At 48.7% G+C, this 13746-nt stretch overlaps 6 protein-coding genes across 6 annotated transcripts; 3 read left to right on the top strand and 3 right to left on the bottom strand.

Annotated features, from left to right (window-relative positions):
• Nucleotides 1-15: 15 nt before the first annotated feature.
• On the bottom strand, nucleotides 16-965 carry EV420DRAFT_1334351 (uncharacterized protein). The gene is made up of 3 exons (XM_060468850.1): nucleotides 890-965; nucleotides 391-838; nucleotides 16-336 (listed from the first exon to the last, which is right to left on the bottom strand). The coding sequence occupies exons 1-3, from the start codon at nucleotides 894-896 to the stop codon at nucleotides 132-134; spliced, it is 660 nt and encodes a 219-aa protein (XP_060330784.1). The 5' UTR covers nucleotides 897-965; the 3' UTR covers nucleotides 16-131.
• Nucleotides 966-1149: 184 nt separating this feature from the next.
• Nucleotides 1150-2300, bottom strand: EV420DRAFT_1334346 (thioredoxin-like protein). Its single transcript, XM_060468849.1, has 4 exons — nucleotides 2151-2300; nucleotides 1746-2099; nucleotides 1488-1690; nucleotides 1150-1435 (listed from the first exon to the last, which is right to left on the bottom strand). The coding sequence occupies exons 1-4, from the start codon at nucleotides 2180-2182 to the stop codon at nucleotides 1209-1211; spliced, it is 816 nt and encodes a 271-aa protein (XP_060330783.1). The 5' UTR covers nucleotides 2183-2300; the 3' UTR covers nucleotides 1150-1208.
• EV420DRAFT_1542691 (P-loop containing nucleoside triphosphate hydrolase protein) lies at nucleotides 2301-7069 on the top strand. Its single transcript, XM_060473173.1, has 8 exons — nucleotides 2301-2784; nucleotides 2841-2890; nucleotides 2937-3188; nucleotides 3241-3907; nucleotides 3960-4000; nucleotides 4059-6138; nucleotides 6196-6655; nucleotides 6711-7069. The coding sequence occupies exons 1-8, from the start codon at nucleotides 2442-2444 to the stop codon at nucleotides 7039-7041; spliced, it is 4224 nt and encodes a 1407-aa protein (XP_060330782.1). The 5' UTR covers nucleotides 2301-2441; the 3' UTR covers nucleotides 7042-7069.
• On the bottom strand, nucleotides 7070-8881 carry EV420DRAFT_1542684 (PLC-like phosphodiesterase). Its single transcript, XM_060473172.1, has 5 exons — nucleotides 8483-8881; nucleotides 8321-8426; nucleotides 8253-8265; nucleotides 7682-8203; nucleotides 7070-7632 (listed from the first exon to the last, which is right to left on the bottom strand). Exons 1-5 carry the CDS (start codon nucleotides 8759-8761, stop codon nucleotides 7233-7235), a joined length of 1320 nt encoding a protein of 439 aa, XP_060330781.1. The 5' UTR covers nucleotides 8762-8881; the 3' UTR covers nucleotides 7070-7232.
• Nucleotides 8882-8991: 110 nt separating this feature from the next.
• Nucleotides 8992-10507, top strand: EV420DRAFT_1620672 (Rad1/Rec1/Rad17; the record flags this gene model as incomplete). The annotated part of the gene is made up of 10 exons (XM_060475599.1): nucleotides 8992-9013; nucleotides 9064-9122; nucleotides 9177-9243; nucleotides 9286-9655; nucleotides 9710-9802; nucleotides 9858-9879; nucleotides 9929-10099; nucleotides 10152-10216; nucleotides 10266-10434; nucleotides 10484-10507. The coding sequence occupies 10 exons, from the start codon at nucleotides 8992-8994 to the stop codon at nucleotides 10505-10507; spliced, it is 1062 nt and encodes a 353-aa protein (XP_060330780.1).
• A 1927-nt stretch (nucleotides 10508-12434) lies between these two features.
• On the top strand, nucleotides 12435-13472 carry EV420DRAFT_360216 (uncharacterized protein). The gene is made up of 7 exons (XM_060481843.1): nucleotides 12435-12606; nucleotides 12660-12788; nucleotides 12840-12877; nucleotides 12928-13004; nucleotides 13058-13140; nucleotides 13198-13212; nucleotides 13261-13472. The coding sequence occupies exons 1-7, from the start codon at nucleotides 12562-12564 to the stop codon at nucleotides 13378-13380; spliced, it is 507 nt and encodes a 168-aa protein (XP_060330779.1). The 5' UTR covers nucleotides 12435-12561; the 3' UTR covers nucleotides 13381-13472.
• The last annotated feature ends 274 nt before the right edge of the window (nucleotides 13473-13746 follow it).

Raw genomic sequence — 13746 nt, 5'->3', positions numbered from 1 at the left:
GCCGGTTCAAAGTTGGAGAGTAAGAAAAAAATTGGTTGGATTTTTGCGCAGGCCGCTAGATAGCCAGCACATATGTTACTTTGATAAATTCGCATATATCTGAGCAATAAAAATCCGAATAGCAAAATTTCTTAGGCTTCAGCTTCAGCGGTGCCGTTCTTAGCCTCTTCCTCAGGCTTGGCTTCCTCCTTCTCATCATCCTTGGGGGCCTCCTCATTAGAGTGCTCCTCTTTGTGCTCTTCTTCAGCCTTAGCGTCATCCTCTTTTGCGTGCTCCTCTTTGGCTTCGCCATCTTCTCCCGGCGCTTGCTTGCTTCCAACGACAGCCGCGTTGACACTGACATGCGTCATGATTTTACAGTGAGACAAGCAGAGCCGGACAATCACTCACGTCAACATGACTTGAACTTTTTCTTTTTCATCGCCGCCGTCTGGATTGGGTAGCTCCACCGAGAAGCGCTTAGTACCTTTCCAGCCGTAGCTGCCAGTAGCAAAGCTTGTGGGCAACAGTGCCAATGTCGCCAAGAACCCAGGATCAGCTGAGGTAGCGGGAGCCGACTCGTCGTCAGCAATACTGGGAGGTGTGTGTGTTACATTAATGTGTAAGGGAAGAGCCTTGTTCTTGAATGTGGATGCGGGCAAGGAAGCCTTCGAATCAAAACCGGGGGGTTCAGAGGGTTCCCTTACCGGAATAATGGAGTAAATGTATACCTTAGCACCTCTTTTACCGCCCTTCTTTGCGCCCTTGGTTGCTGTGGCATGTGTGCCATTGTCAGTCTTTGCCGCCTTGGATGCTCGGGTTGTGGGGCCAGTAGTGTCGTCAGACGCTCTTTTCGTTCCTAAATATGAAAAGGTAAGTAAGTATCAATCAGAGCAGAAAATGAACTAGCCAGCCATCTTTATTGTGGAGAGCGGAGTTACGCTGTGCAGAAATGGGTGAGGATGATGGGGTGCGTCTAAGAATGGTTGACCAAGGAAATGAATTGATTTTCGATTTATATTCCCCTGGCGACCACATGACGTCACGCGTCGTGCCACCAATGTCATGTGACCAGGCGCGTTCAATAGCCGAGAATAACCGGCGCAGAGAACGGCGTCCTTGTGTCCGCGACCATTAGGCGAGCCAGGGAACAAAAGCCGGAATACGCAGAGACGGAATGGTGTGAAAGCAGCTTAATTCACTAGAAATACAAGTCAAATACATACGAATTACAGGTCAAACTCAAAGTCGGAATCATCTCCGTCATCTCCTGAACGTCTGATATTTTTCTGTGTTCTTCCGTTAGTAGAGGTGGCAGCAGAACGCATCCGAGCGGAAGGATCACGGCGGTCTTCCGAATCGTCGTCGTCCGAGTCGTCGTCACCACGTCGTTGTTCTGTCGGAGGAACATCGGGGAGGTCGACGGCGCCAGTCATTAGTAAAATGGCTTCCAGCTCTATGCGAAGGGTGAGCATCAATGAGCCGACTCATGACCGCAAAAACCGCACCTTCAGACCGTCGTTCCCGGTCCGAGCCCCAAGCGATGACTTGATTGCGAATCTCTCCTTTCCGGTATATGATCAACATAGGTATACGAGAGTCGGGGAGGTTCGGTATGCATTTATCGCCAACGATGGATACAAATTTTGTCCGGGGATAGCGTGTGGCCAATGCGCGGATGTGCTCAAAAGTACGTTCGCTTCGAGGAATCCTTGTGGTTCGACGAGTTAGACATTGGGTAGGAGTCTCAGGCAAAGCCTACGTACCCGTCTTTATACAAGAAACAAACGACTCCTGTACCCTTCTCTTCGTCATCATCCTCTTCATCGATCTTGCTTGCATCAGTCACTTCTCGAGTATAGTCGTCCCGTCCGATGGGATACACCCGTCCGAACCGGGCTTTTTTCTCAGCATTTCTTTCCAAGGCTATACGTTGTCGTCGATGGGCAGCGATCAGGCGTTCCGTCTCATCGTCAGGAGCATCTTCACTCAGCTCTTTGAGCTCGGAAGGTGTGTAATCCTCCAGCATCTCTTCTAGCGTCGGAGACGGTGGAGGTGATGGCGATGAAGGTGTAGGCTCTCGTGGGGGGATAATACCATGCTTCCGAAGAGCATCGTTGCTGTATACTGTACTCAGCCACCGATGACAGGAATAAGTCAGGAAAACGCACAATTCTGTATCTTCGTTGGGATTTATTGACATTATGGTCCTTCACGCAGACAGTCAGAAAACGTAATGCTTATATATTCCTTGGCTGTGACTGGGGCGCAGTCGACCGTAGAATGACTCAGAGGAGAGGGTGATGGTGAAAGAGAAGCGGTACACGTGGTTATGCTGTTCCATTTGGATAATGTGATATGCAAATCCGGATTTCCTTCCCTCTCTTCCCTCGTTCTCCTCAGCAAGCTGTCAGCTGTAGAGACGTGTGGTGCACCTTGTTTCCTGACCCTGCCTTCCTACCATGTCCGCAATCGAAGGGGACACTTTGATTCCCCGCAAGTACCAAGAAGAGGTCTTCGTCCAAGCCCAGGAAGGCAATATCATCGCAGCATTGGGAACTGGTAGCGGCAAGACCTTCATTAGTATCCTTCTCATTCGATGGATTGCAACCAAGGAGGCTTCCCAAGGCAAAGCTGTCGTATTTCTGGTTCCGAAGGTCGCGCTAGTCGAACAGCAAGGCGACTTTATCGCCAAACACACGTCGTTACGCGTCATAAAGCTGCACGGAGCTCTCGACATAGATTTGACCGACAGGGCTGGATGGCAGAAGAAATTCCTGCAGAATGACGTCTTTGTGATGACAGGTAGCCGTGCCACATTTATATTTGCAGCACGCAGTACTTATCTGATGCGTCACCAGCGCAGATATTCCTCAATCTTATCACTCATTCGCTGTGGAACATACCGAAGGTATTGATTTCCTACCGCAGCAGTCTGATATTAACTCTTGGGATAGGTCTCTCTGATCGTTTTCGATGAATGTCACCATACACGGAAGAATCATCCGTACAACAGCATTATGCGCGAATACAAACATGTCGCTACCTCTGACCGGCCAAAGATATTCGGGATGACCGCCTCTCCCATTCTGAACCCACGAGATGCCATTCGTTCCATGGAAGAACTCGAGGCAAACCTAGACGCCACGATCGTCGGCATTCAGACGCATGTTTCCGAGCTTATGGAAAACTCGCCTAAGCCATCGGAGGTATTTTCCATTTATTCATTACGTCCGCACGTTTATTTATCCTTTGCCGCAGACTATACAGATATACCCGCCTCCTCCCTTGAGACCCAGCTGCCCCATCTCTACATTATGGGCCTCGTTAACTGTTTTCGATATCATGCAATATTCCGACATTGAGGTTCCTTGGGCAGAAATCGAGCGAAGATACCGTGTAACACTCCACAATCTAGGTCCCTTCTCAGCGTCTCTCTATCTTCATGCAGAGATGTGGCATCAAATTAGGACGTTAATACTGCAAAATAGCAGTTTCATCTCAGAGTCCGCGGCTGGGGAGACCGTTGAAGTTGTTACCGCACCAGCCCCCAAAGAACTTCCTGCTGAGGTATACCACATTGCTGAGATCCTCCTCGATTTTCAGTCCTTCTTCATCCTCGAGTCGAATCCAACTTGCTCGCCATTACCCATTCCGCTCGAATGGTGCACACCGAAGATTAAGACACTTGTCGACGTAATCCTGGCACATCATTCCTCCACTTTCCAGGGCATCGTATTCGTAGAGCAACGGCAGACAGCTATGTGTCTCGCCAAGCTTCTTCCCAACATTCCGCAGCTCAACGGTCTCGTACGATGCGCAGATTTAGTGGGCCATGGTGTCAACAGCGAAGGAGTGTCCAAGGACATTACAACGGCTAATCAAGGAGAGGTCGTTAAGTCGTTCCGAGCCAAGGAAATAAATTTACGTCAGTTTACTGCATTCCGTTTCATGGCTCTTGTTTAATCGGTTTATGACAGTTATCGCCACTTCTGTAGCTGAAGAGGGCCTCGATTTTCCGGTGAGCCATCATACCTTAACCGACCGCTTACCTTCCCTCATACGGAATCATCATCTAGGCCTGTGATCTGGTCATCCGTTTTGACAAAGTCCAGCATCTGGTAGGATATGTTCAGTCTCGTGGGCGTGCTCGAAACAAGGCCTCGAACTTTGTTATCATGGTTCAAAACGACGACATAGCCTACCTCTCCAAGTACCAGCAGCTATGCTCTGCAGAGCCCGAGCTAAAGGCAATCTACCAGGCCCGGCGGGAGGAAAGCGAAGTCAAAGCCGCGACAGAGGAAGAAGAGGAAGAGATACTTGATCCCCTCGACCTAGCGGCTCGCGAGCGGTATGACATTCCGTCGACAGGCGCTTTCGCCAGCTACGATAACTCTATATCGTTGCTTAACTACCTATGCTCCCTCATTCCTTGCGACAGGTACACCCCTCAGCATGTCCCTGTCTATACCGGAGATTTCCAATCGACCCTTCGTCTCCCTGCAGCCCTTCCGATCCCCTCTGAAAACCTGCTTTTCCACGGTCCTGTGAAGCGCTCGAAGAAGGAGGCGAAACGCGCAGTAGCCTTTCAGGCTGTGAAGCATTTACACGCTCTAGACGTTTTTGATGACTACCTCCTTCCGGTCTCTAGTAAACGTCAAAACGACAAGGATTTGGATGGGAGAGCTATACCTGAGGTCAACGTTCCGGAAACATTGGATGTTCCGGTTCGGGATCCTTGGACATTAGGTCCTAATCTCTGGATGCATGCGGTCTTTATCGACGGGCGACATGTTGCTGGGTTGATCACCGGCACGAAACTTCCTGAAGCCTCCGTTCGTAGTTATTCTTCGGTTGCCGAGATTCGACAGGCCCAACGAGTGCCCCTGACCGCGTCAGAGCGAGTAACCATGGATCAGTATACGAGGCAGGTTATTTGGCATCGTAACACAGCCAGAGAGACCATTCTCCCCCTCAGCCTTTTCCTTGTTCCAATGACTTCGTCTCACTTGCCTGATTTTGATGCTATGAACCGTCTTCTTGCTGACCCTCAAGGGACTTCTGATTGGAGCAGCATTGGTGAGCAGGACTATAACAAAGTGATGGTCTTAAATCGAAATCAGAACGGGAGGCCTTATCTCCTCCATCGTATCCGCCACGACCTTACTCCCATGTCAACTCCTCCTCCTGGCTCGCCTGAAGCTACTTCCGCAACCTACTATGAGTTCTTCGTCAACCGTTGGACTAGGAAGAAATGGACAGCAGAAATTCCCACTGATGGACCCATGATCGAAGTCACCATCTTACCCCGTTCGAATATAGGTTCGTATACCCTTGAGTCGCAAATCGACAAGGCATCCCAAGGATCTCAAAGTCAGCTGGTTCGCCTTCTACCGCTTGGTTGTTGTGGCTGGCTAGATATGTCGTACGATATGATCCAGGCTTATCAAGTTCTTCCCCAACTCAGCCGTCGTATCACCGACATATATCGTGCCTGTCAAGCAAGGTTTGAACTAGGACTTCCTCCAATCTTGGATGACCTGCTAGTCCAAGCCTTGACTATACCGGGCACCCAAGCCAGCTTCAACAACCAGCGCCTGGAAACCCTAGGTGACGCCGTATTAGAACTCTGCACCACTGTTCATCTCTTCAACAAGTATCCCTACCGGCACGAAGGTCAGCTCGATAACATGAGGCAGGGAAGTATCTCCAATCGTTTCCTCATGGTGAGAGCTTTGGATGCGGGCTTGCATCATTTCGTTACCGGGGAGTCTCATAGCTTGAGGACGTGGAGATATGTTTTGGACGAGGATGGTGATTCCGAGGATGCGAAGCGCTATGCACAACGGACGTACCCAAGGAGGAGTCTTCAGGATTGTATGGAGGCTACGTTGGGTGCAGCTTTTATTACGGGTGGGATACCTATGGCTTTGCATGCAGGTTTTGCGCTTGGACTGGCTATGGGAGATCCCACACCTTGGCCGGAACGTTATGGCATGAAATCTGAAAGAGTCGTGTCATCCCTCTTCTCTCAGCTGGAGGAACGACTAGGGTACAGGTTCCGGAATGGCCGTCTCCTTGTCGAAGCCGTTACTCACCCTTCGTTCGCGTCGTTCGCTGATACTACTTCCTATCAGCGGCTTGAATTCCTAGGGGACGGTATTTTTCATTTTTGTTCTTGTAACCTGCTACCGCATTCTGATGTCATTGATACAGCATTGCTGGATCTCGTCGTGGTGCATTATCTGTACGCAAAGTTTCCGGAAGCCACCTCTGAACAACTGGCTCTTCCCCGAACTAAGGCTGTCTGTTCAGCTGCTTTGGCCTTTCTAGGCGTCAAGCATCTCGACTTGCATACAGTCGCACTCATCAACAACGTGGAGCTAAGCATGGCTATGGAAGATTACGTTCCCATTCTCAAAACGCTTTCAAGTACGGATATCGTTACGCAGGGATACAAGTATGATCCGCCAAAGGTGATCAGCGATATTTTTGAGAGTGTTATGGGTGCTGTCCTCATCGATTCGGGATATAACTACGAGCTTGCTGCAGCGATAGTGGAGTATGTTATGGAGGATATACTGGTCGTCCTTTCTCCGACTGTTCGCCGGGATCCCGTTACTGAGCTGTATCAGTGGGTCGCCCGTTCAGGCTGTCGAAACAAGATTGTCATCTCGTGCGACAAACACTGCTCTTTTTTTCGCGTTACGTTTCTGACGCTTGCTTCGTAGACACGAACCCAAGGGGAAGCACGTTGGCGTAGTGATTCATTTGCATAGCGAGCATATCGTTGGCCCGATCGTTTCCAGCAGTCTCGGCACCTCAAAATTTGCTGCGGCTGAGAGGGCTTTGGGGATCTTGAGAGATGACACCAAGGACAAGAGTCTGGATCGGATATGCAACTGTTCCGAGTTAATGGATGTTGATACAGGGATTGCATTGGAATCCATGGGTGATGGTATCGAGAGACTGTCATTACAGAGAGATGGCGTAGAGGAATCCGATTTAGTCATCCTGCAAGCAGAGGGTGCCAACTTGGATTATACGATTGAGTGTGGCTGACATTGTGTCCTATACTTTGCAACAATGTTCTTTATATTTTTAACCAGTGTTTGTGTGGTTCAATCAGTTCGGATAGTGGAATGCCCAACAATAAACCGCGTCAGTATGGTGGCTTTCTTTATATTAGTCAAGAAGTTAGCTTGATGAATAGATCGCATATCTACGTATATGATGAGTCTCAAAAAATTGATCTACCACCCTTCCTCACCGGCACAACGTCCTCTGTAATTACATTCTACCAACAAGTCAGCTAGTGCATGTTCAGGGTCAGAATAAAAATCCATCAACGCCCAACCCCGAAGCCTTACTTCGGAGCCGAATAGATCTTTAGACTCGACGACGTCCATACCGCTCAACAGATCCAAAAGCCACGCCCCAACTCTGCTGTTGACTCCCTCCACACCGAGTCCCCATCTCGGCCAACCGAACCCTTGCGCCACGGCAGGCGGAGTAGCGAGAGGGAATGACGCAGCAGAAAAGAAAGTGATAGACAACGTCTTCTCAGGCTGGGCATTGGCAGGAGGGTACATCAAAATCTCCGTTGATAGTGCAAACTTCTCTGGGATAGACAAAAAGGAGGGTATAGCATACCTCAAGACGAAGTGAGATAGACATACTTGAGATGACGACTATTGCTCACCAATCATGCGTACGGACGTGGGTATCCTTACATTCCCAAGTAAAGCCATCCTTGGCGCTATCTGGCCAGTTAGTAGGATGAATCCCCAACCCTTCAAGACCACCTTCCCACCCGTCTCCATTCCCCCCAAACCGGCTAATCAGCACCACCTTTCCTCTCACCTCTCCAAGGGTCGGCACCCGGTTCTTCAAAAACCACATATCTCTCCCTCCAGGACCACTCCACATTTCCTTGTGCACAGTCCGCGAGAACGTGCTGGGCTTGGTAGTGGCAAAGTCCTCTTGCTTCATGAACATGACGATGGTTTCTCGGCAGGTTTCTGGGGCGGTTAGGAAATTATGGATGGTGCGTTGGATGTCTTCGAAGGGCGTTCGTTGGGGGTAGATGTCGTGGTAGGCTATAAGACGGGAGTTGATGACGGCGAGGCGGATGTCAAGGACCCTGATACCGGATTGGAGCTGGACGGCGAGGGGGGTAGAAGGGGATTGGCATTGGGATATAGGCCATCCATAGAAAGCCATGCTGATGGGAATGAGTCGAGAATGGTAGGTTCAGGAAAGGACAGTCCTACCTATCATGCGTGCCTGAAAAATCATTAGTATTGGGCATCACAGCTGGTATCATTCTATCAAAACTTACCAGGTAGTAGCAAGGAATACAGTGGAGACGCGTCAGGCATATCCGAGAGGAATGCAGAGACGTTTCTCTTCGGTAGGATTATCAGTTTGCGATGATTTATGCTGATCTTGCATCTTGGGGGTCACTTGTATACCTCCCTGATAGAATTACTGGAGTACTCACCTTGACTGCATAAACGGACCAAGGATGGTCGTCCTCTACCTCTAAACGCTGCCAAGTAGCTCCGGTTCTCATAGAGAACCGAATCATAGCTGGGCACCATCCCTCTGTGTCCTTCATAGCTGCCTGACCGAAGAGCGCTAATTTCCTACAACGGCTGGGCACCTTTGCCTCCAGTGGGATTCGAGAAGCCAATACCAGGTGTTCATCACAATCCTTGCGCTTGTCGTCCCAAGAACAGATCATAGGATCATCGGTCAAGTTCAAGACAGTGAGCTGCATAATGAAATCCGTAGAACCAGTTGGGGAGAAGGGAGGGAGGGATATAAAGCAAGAAATAGGGTGGTACCAGTCTCAAATATGCTCCAACAGCTGTCCCAGCGCTAATAGCGGCATCGTGGAAGCGGCGAGGTTACCAATCGGAGTTAGCCAGATATAGTTACTCTAATAAACACGCCAAAATAACGCGTCTCTCCTTGTGACGTCGTACTGCACATATCATATCGTAAACTATGCTACCTGTACGTCTTGACCGTCAGACAGCGACCACCATCCTTACCTATCAAGGTGCTAGGTGTTGAAAGCATCTGTCCATGATGTTCGGTACTTTGCTGCACTTTTACGTGGCGTCAATTTTGTCAACGTGAGCGGCGACACACGAGCGATACATATGGAGTATCCTCAGCTTGTGCTTTAGAGGGCTACGATTACTGTCACCAAGAGAGGATTTATCGCAGTGGTAGAAGAAGCACGGACTCTGTTGGGTTTGTAGCATCTCCCTCTCTTGCTTCAGGGCTAACACGAAGCATTAGGAACCGCATATATCTTTTCCGACGTCTTTGACGAATACGAATATAATTCCGAATCTCCAAGCAATACCCAGGATAGCGCAGACGACGAAGATGGTGCCAATGCCGCCTTTGAAGTACCATTGAACACCCTTATCGAGTGTCTAAACATATTCGGAACCGCGGGCGGGTCCAACTACAACACCCCCGGAGGCGGCCGACATACTAGATGGAAAAAGGTTAACGACAACGACGATGGTGATGAGCGCGACGACGATGACGATGGGGGACGGGGCAGGATACAACAATTCTTTGGCGGTAGCTCTGAAAAGAGGACGGGGATGCGAATGTCGTATGCTGGTGCTGGATACCCCTTGACTCTGCTTCTGTGCGTGTATGCTATGCTATCTCCCCTCTGTGTCTCAAGTACGTCCCCCGCCAGTGCTGAAGACTCGACCGGTCCGACAACGACGTGCGAGATATCTACATACGATGCCGAACCTCACCTCGAACTTCCATTTGATCTGGAAAAAATGTACGTTACGTGAGACAAAGTACTCCGTGGACGTCATCACTGACCTTGAAACCAGGGTTCTCAAAATCATTCTCAAAGTGAGCAGTCCTCCATTTCGTTCTTTGTGTATCTTTTCATTTCTACTAGTCAGAATGGCTACGCGACGCGCTCTCAGAATTGGATCCCTCATGCGAGAAACTAACGTTTATTGGAAATCCTCCCCCGAGGGAAGATCCCCAAAGACAGAAGGCCAAGTCACGGGTAGGATTGAAGCCAATGCTTCGCATCCAGGCCACAGGAACGTTCGGTAGCACCGAGGTGCGTGTGCGTAATCCTCTAGATTTCTCTTGCATGACAACAGAAAACTTAGATGGACTACCCGAACGACAGAGACGTCCTAGAGACTTTTGATTGCGCTCAAACCATCAGCTTCAGGTTCAACGCTCTGCACACCTCCATGCGTTTTCTGACATCAAAATTTTAGTTATCGGTTCGCTCACATCTCTCGGACGCTGAGAGCTCTACAGAGCTCTACAAAGACGTCGCTACGTATTGACGATGAGGGCCTGCTGAGTCTTCAGTTCCTTATGCCATCTCCTTCACCCAAACTAGGGAAAAGGGATGAGGGCCCAGCGGCCTTCATAGAATTTCGTGTGAGTCTGCAGATAGCTTTTCTCGCCCTTAGCTCAATTGTCACGTTAGTGTTTAGCATTGGACGATGACTAGTTCGTGTTGTATACTTGTACTACATTCTTATGAATACGACGCTATACTTGTCGGGTGGGACGCCGTGCGGTGGAGATGCTTCACAGCCCTTTCTAGGCTTCAGGCTCAAGTATTCACCAAATGTCGTGTGAATGTTGTCGTATTCTGCTTGAGATTACTTTCACCTTTTTGTTTCCACTTATTCGCACACTCATTTCTTCAACCTATCAGCACAATTTCTGATATCTTCGCTTTGACGTCTGACCTGGGCTCTTGATTTCATGTAGACTCCAAGTTCAAGTTTTCAGCTCTCCTTTCACTTTCAATTTGTCCCTGCCTCCCCTCGCGTTCGAGCCATTTCCTCCTTTGGCTGAAGACACACGGAAAAGTGCATAGACCGTCCCTCGACCCTCGTCCAGACCCTCACTGTCCTCAATGTCTCCACATAAATCGCCGAGCTCGGTACAAGCACACTCTACCGCACCGATATTATACCTTCACACTACACAGACTAGTCGCGCCGACACTCGCCGAAGTTAAAGAAGACGAGTATTACCTCGCCCTATGCACCTACTCACCCCACGCAGAAAACGTCCCTCTCTCCCACAGGACTAAACCAGCATCTTCGGGTAAGTTCTCTTTCGTGTTTTCTTGAGTGTACATAGAACGATCAACTGGGATTGTAGGGGTGTTTCCACTGACGGTCTGAGGGGCGAATCCCGTGCATTCGCATCTAATACTCGAGAAGTACTGCGCCGTCCTCTTCCCTAAAGCTATGAAATCGGAGTCGCTTCGGTTTAAGGTATCTTCAGGGTGTGTCTCTTAAGTCTGTGTTGGAATTGGAATTACTTAGCAGGAATATGAAGAGTCCTTCTGGCGCCTTCGTGGTTGAACACCTCGATGTACTTACGACGACAAAGTGGTTGCGCTACTGAATATTGATTCTGGTCCACACTTACGAAGTGCATCCTCTTGTGCTCTTGGCCTATCCCATGCTAAATTCTAATATGGTTTCTAGTATCTGGTTAACAACGCTGGGTTCGTCCTCTTCGCTTTCACACACTCACCGCTCGGTCAATATGGAATTCGCAAGAGATGCGGCAATCTATTCTGATGTAAATTTTAGGTCGGTAGCAGAAGGCTTCTCTAAAATTCTTCTTTTTTGCTAAGAACACAGTGCTTGAGCAGGGAAAATCAAGTGTTATGCGTCTTAGTTACGTGTTGTTCATCAATCACTAACAGTGACGATGGGTATTTAGACATGTACCGGTCCATCTGCCGAACATGTGGGAAAGCAAAGCGCGCTGTTTTCGTTATTCACAGCATCTCTTTACACGACCACCACCGTCCCTTCAGGTTACACAAACGGCCATTCGATGGCGAAGATCTTTACCTTAGTCAAGAAGGCGGCGAAAAAGCCTATTCCCTTTGTCAAGAAGAAGGGTGTTGAGACTCTTACAGTGCCTCTGGAATGTCTAAAGGTACGTGGTTGCTAGAATTCAGCAGGTAATTGTTGTTGCTGATGGTCATCTAGGCCGCTGCTGGGTTAATCTCGGCACCGGCCCTTGGACCAGCAACGGATATTGTCCTTTCGATCTTGAAAAAGTGGATCAGAACCAGCAGAATACGGGGACCGCCCGTGAAATCGCAAATCTGTGCTTGAAGGCTCATGTCACTCTATCCGAGCATCTGCAAAGCGTAGAAATCACGCCTGCATTATTGGACAATATTCGACAGTTTGAAGCGTATGTCCTTCTCTACCTTACTAAGTCGTTTCTTTTATCTGAGTGTGCTGATAGGGATTTGCATGACGTCGAAAACACTGTCGAAGAGTACGAACAGAAGATGTCGATTGATCAGATCTTCTATTCTAAATCATATAGCGATGAATTGCAACGCCTCGAAAAACGGGTTAACAGTACTCTGTCGCTTTTCCAAGTAAGGAGTACAGGACTCTCCTGATTCGGATGTCCTTTTACCGATTGCTTTAGATCAAAAAGCTACTTTCGCTTGAAGAAACCTGCACAAAGATTTATACATACCTACAGCACATCGAACATAATACTGTGGTGCTTATGAATCGCTCCGAATTTTCTCCGAAGCCCGAACCACTGGTAGATGTAAGTTAAGCCTTCCTGACAAAAACTGAAAAGGGTGCTCATGAAACCTTTAGATTGTGCGGAGAAGTCATCTCACTCTCTGCGAAGAGATCGTTCGTCGTCCAGGGTATAGCCTTCAAAGAGCAGAAATGGATGGAAAGATCGTTACCATCAAAGTGTTCACAGGCTGCAAAGCGAAATCGGTAAGAAACCTGTGTCCTCATTCTTAGCTGTTGGTGCTAAGCTGCTGCCAGACCTGGGAAGTGTCAAATACGTTGGACTTGAAGGTTATGTGCGTGGCATTAAGATTCTGCACGTTTTGGTTACATAGCTGTTCTGTAGGCATCCCAACCTACCTCACCTTATCGGAGTTTCAACTTCTGATGAGCGGGGGGCCTTGTTCTCGGTGTATGATCTTGGTGATATAATTACCTCCTGCTTGGAGTGAATGCCCAATTTATGGAATATACAGATATCAAGAGCCGGCTTGTAGATGTCATCCCGTCATGGTTGACGATCGATTTCGATACTCTCAGTTCTTTGATCGACAAAATGGTGTGTATAGCGAGATCGGTGATCAGCTGTTCCACGTTCTTACAACTGAATCAACAGGTTAATGATGTAGACGTAGGTGACAGCTGTCTGTATCATTTTTATGTACTCATTTTCAACCAGAGTGCATGGGATCATTTGCAGGTCCAAAATTGTTTGTTTGTTCCGTCTGACGGAATTGTAGTCAGCACGACAGTATTCTTATTGATACTCATAACTGAATGCCATGATACAGATAATTGATATTCTTTGTGATGCCCACGGCCGATTCGTCGTCTCACTCTGTCCGGAAGCGGCCGGCTCCTCAACTGCCTTGGTCGCTACTGCGGAATTTGTGTTTGTGAATGGCGACCCCCGCCATAACACTGAGGTTGGTACCCCTATTTACTTAGCTTGAACTGCTTGTTGACAGTGCGAATGTAGGTCATTAGAGTAAATCACATCGTTTTTGTCTATGCTTGAATTTGTCCACTGACCCACCACTTAGATGCTGAGCACGGCACGACATCTATCAAATATTTATTTCAGCTGGAAATGGGACTAAACCTGCGGGAGCTTGTTTGGCAAACCACTAGTGGTTACGACACAGACGTACATAAGATCTCACAG

This window comes from Desarmillaria tabescens (genome assembly GCF_030435595.1).
Source record: "Desarmillaria tabescens strain CCBAS 213 chromosome Unknown EV420scaffold_17, whole genome shotgun sequence".
In the NCBI taxonomy this organism is placed as follows: domain Eukaryota; kingdom Fungi; phylum Basidiomycota; class Agaricomycetes; order Agaricales; family Physalacriaceae; genus Desarmillaria; species Desarmillaria tabescens.
The sequence above is the reverse complement of the archived record's forward strand: the minus strand, read 5'-3'. Positions and strand labels throughout refer to the sequence as shown.

Bases quoted from the DNA above. Each gene is read 5' to 3' on its own strand.
- EV420DRAFT_1334351 (XM_060468850.1), bottom strand. The intron at 337-390 runs GTGAGTGATTGT...GACGCATGTCAG, and splicing joins AAAGTTCAAGTCATGTTGAC to TGTCAACGCGGCTGTCGTTG.
- EV420DRAFT_1334346 (XM_060468849.1), bottom strand. From the start codon at position 2,182: ATGTCAATAAATCCCAACGAAGATACAGAATT. The intron at 1,691-1,745 runs GTACGTAGGCTT...TCGAACCACAAG, and splicing joins TGTTTCTTGTATAAAGACGG to GATTCCTCGAAGCGAACGTA. The intron at 1,436-1,487 runs GTGCGGTTTTTG...CCCTTCGCATAG, and splicing joins CCGGGAACGACGGTCTGAAG to AGCTGGAAGCCATTTTACTA.
- EV420DRAFT_1542691 (XM_060473173.1), top strand. From the start codon at position 2,442: ATGTCCGCAATCGAAGGGGACACTTTGATTCCCCGCAAGTACCAAGAA. The intron at 2,785-2,840 runs GTAGCCGTGCCA...ATGCGTCACCAG, and splicing joins TGACGTCTTTGTGATGACAG to CGCAGATATTCCTCAATCTT. The intron at 3,908-3,959 runs GTCAGTTTACTG...GGTTTATGACAG, and splicing joins AGCCAAGGAAATAAATTTAC to TTATCGCCACTTCTGTAGCT.
- EV420DRAFT_1542684 (XM_060473172.1), bottom strand. From the start codon at position 8,761: ATGCAGCTCACTGTCTTGAACTTGACCGATGATCCTATGATCTGTTCT. The intron at 8,427-8,482 runs GTGAGTACTCCA...CCAAGATGCAAG, and splicing joins GGTCCGTTTATGCAGTCAAG to ATCAGCATAAATCATCGCAA. The intron at 7,633-7,681 runs GTGAGCAATAGT...CTTCGTCTTGAG, and splicing joins CACGTCCGTACGCATGATTG to GTATGCTATACCCTCCTTTT.
- EV420DRAFT_360216 (XM_060481843.1), top strand. From the start codon at position 12,562: ATGAATCGCTCCGAATTTTCTCCGAAGCCCGAACCACTGGTAGAT. The intron at 12,789-12,839 runs GTAAGAAACCTG...AGCTGCTGCCAG, and splicing joins CAGGCTGCAAAGCGAAATCG to ACCTGGGAAGTGTCAAATAC. The intron at 13,005-13,057 runs GTGATATAATTA...TGGAATATACAG, and splicing joins GTTCTCGGTGTATGATCTTG to ATATCAAGAGCCGGCTTGTA.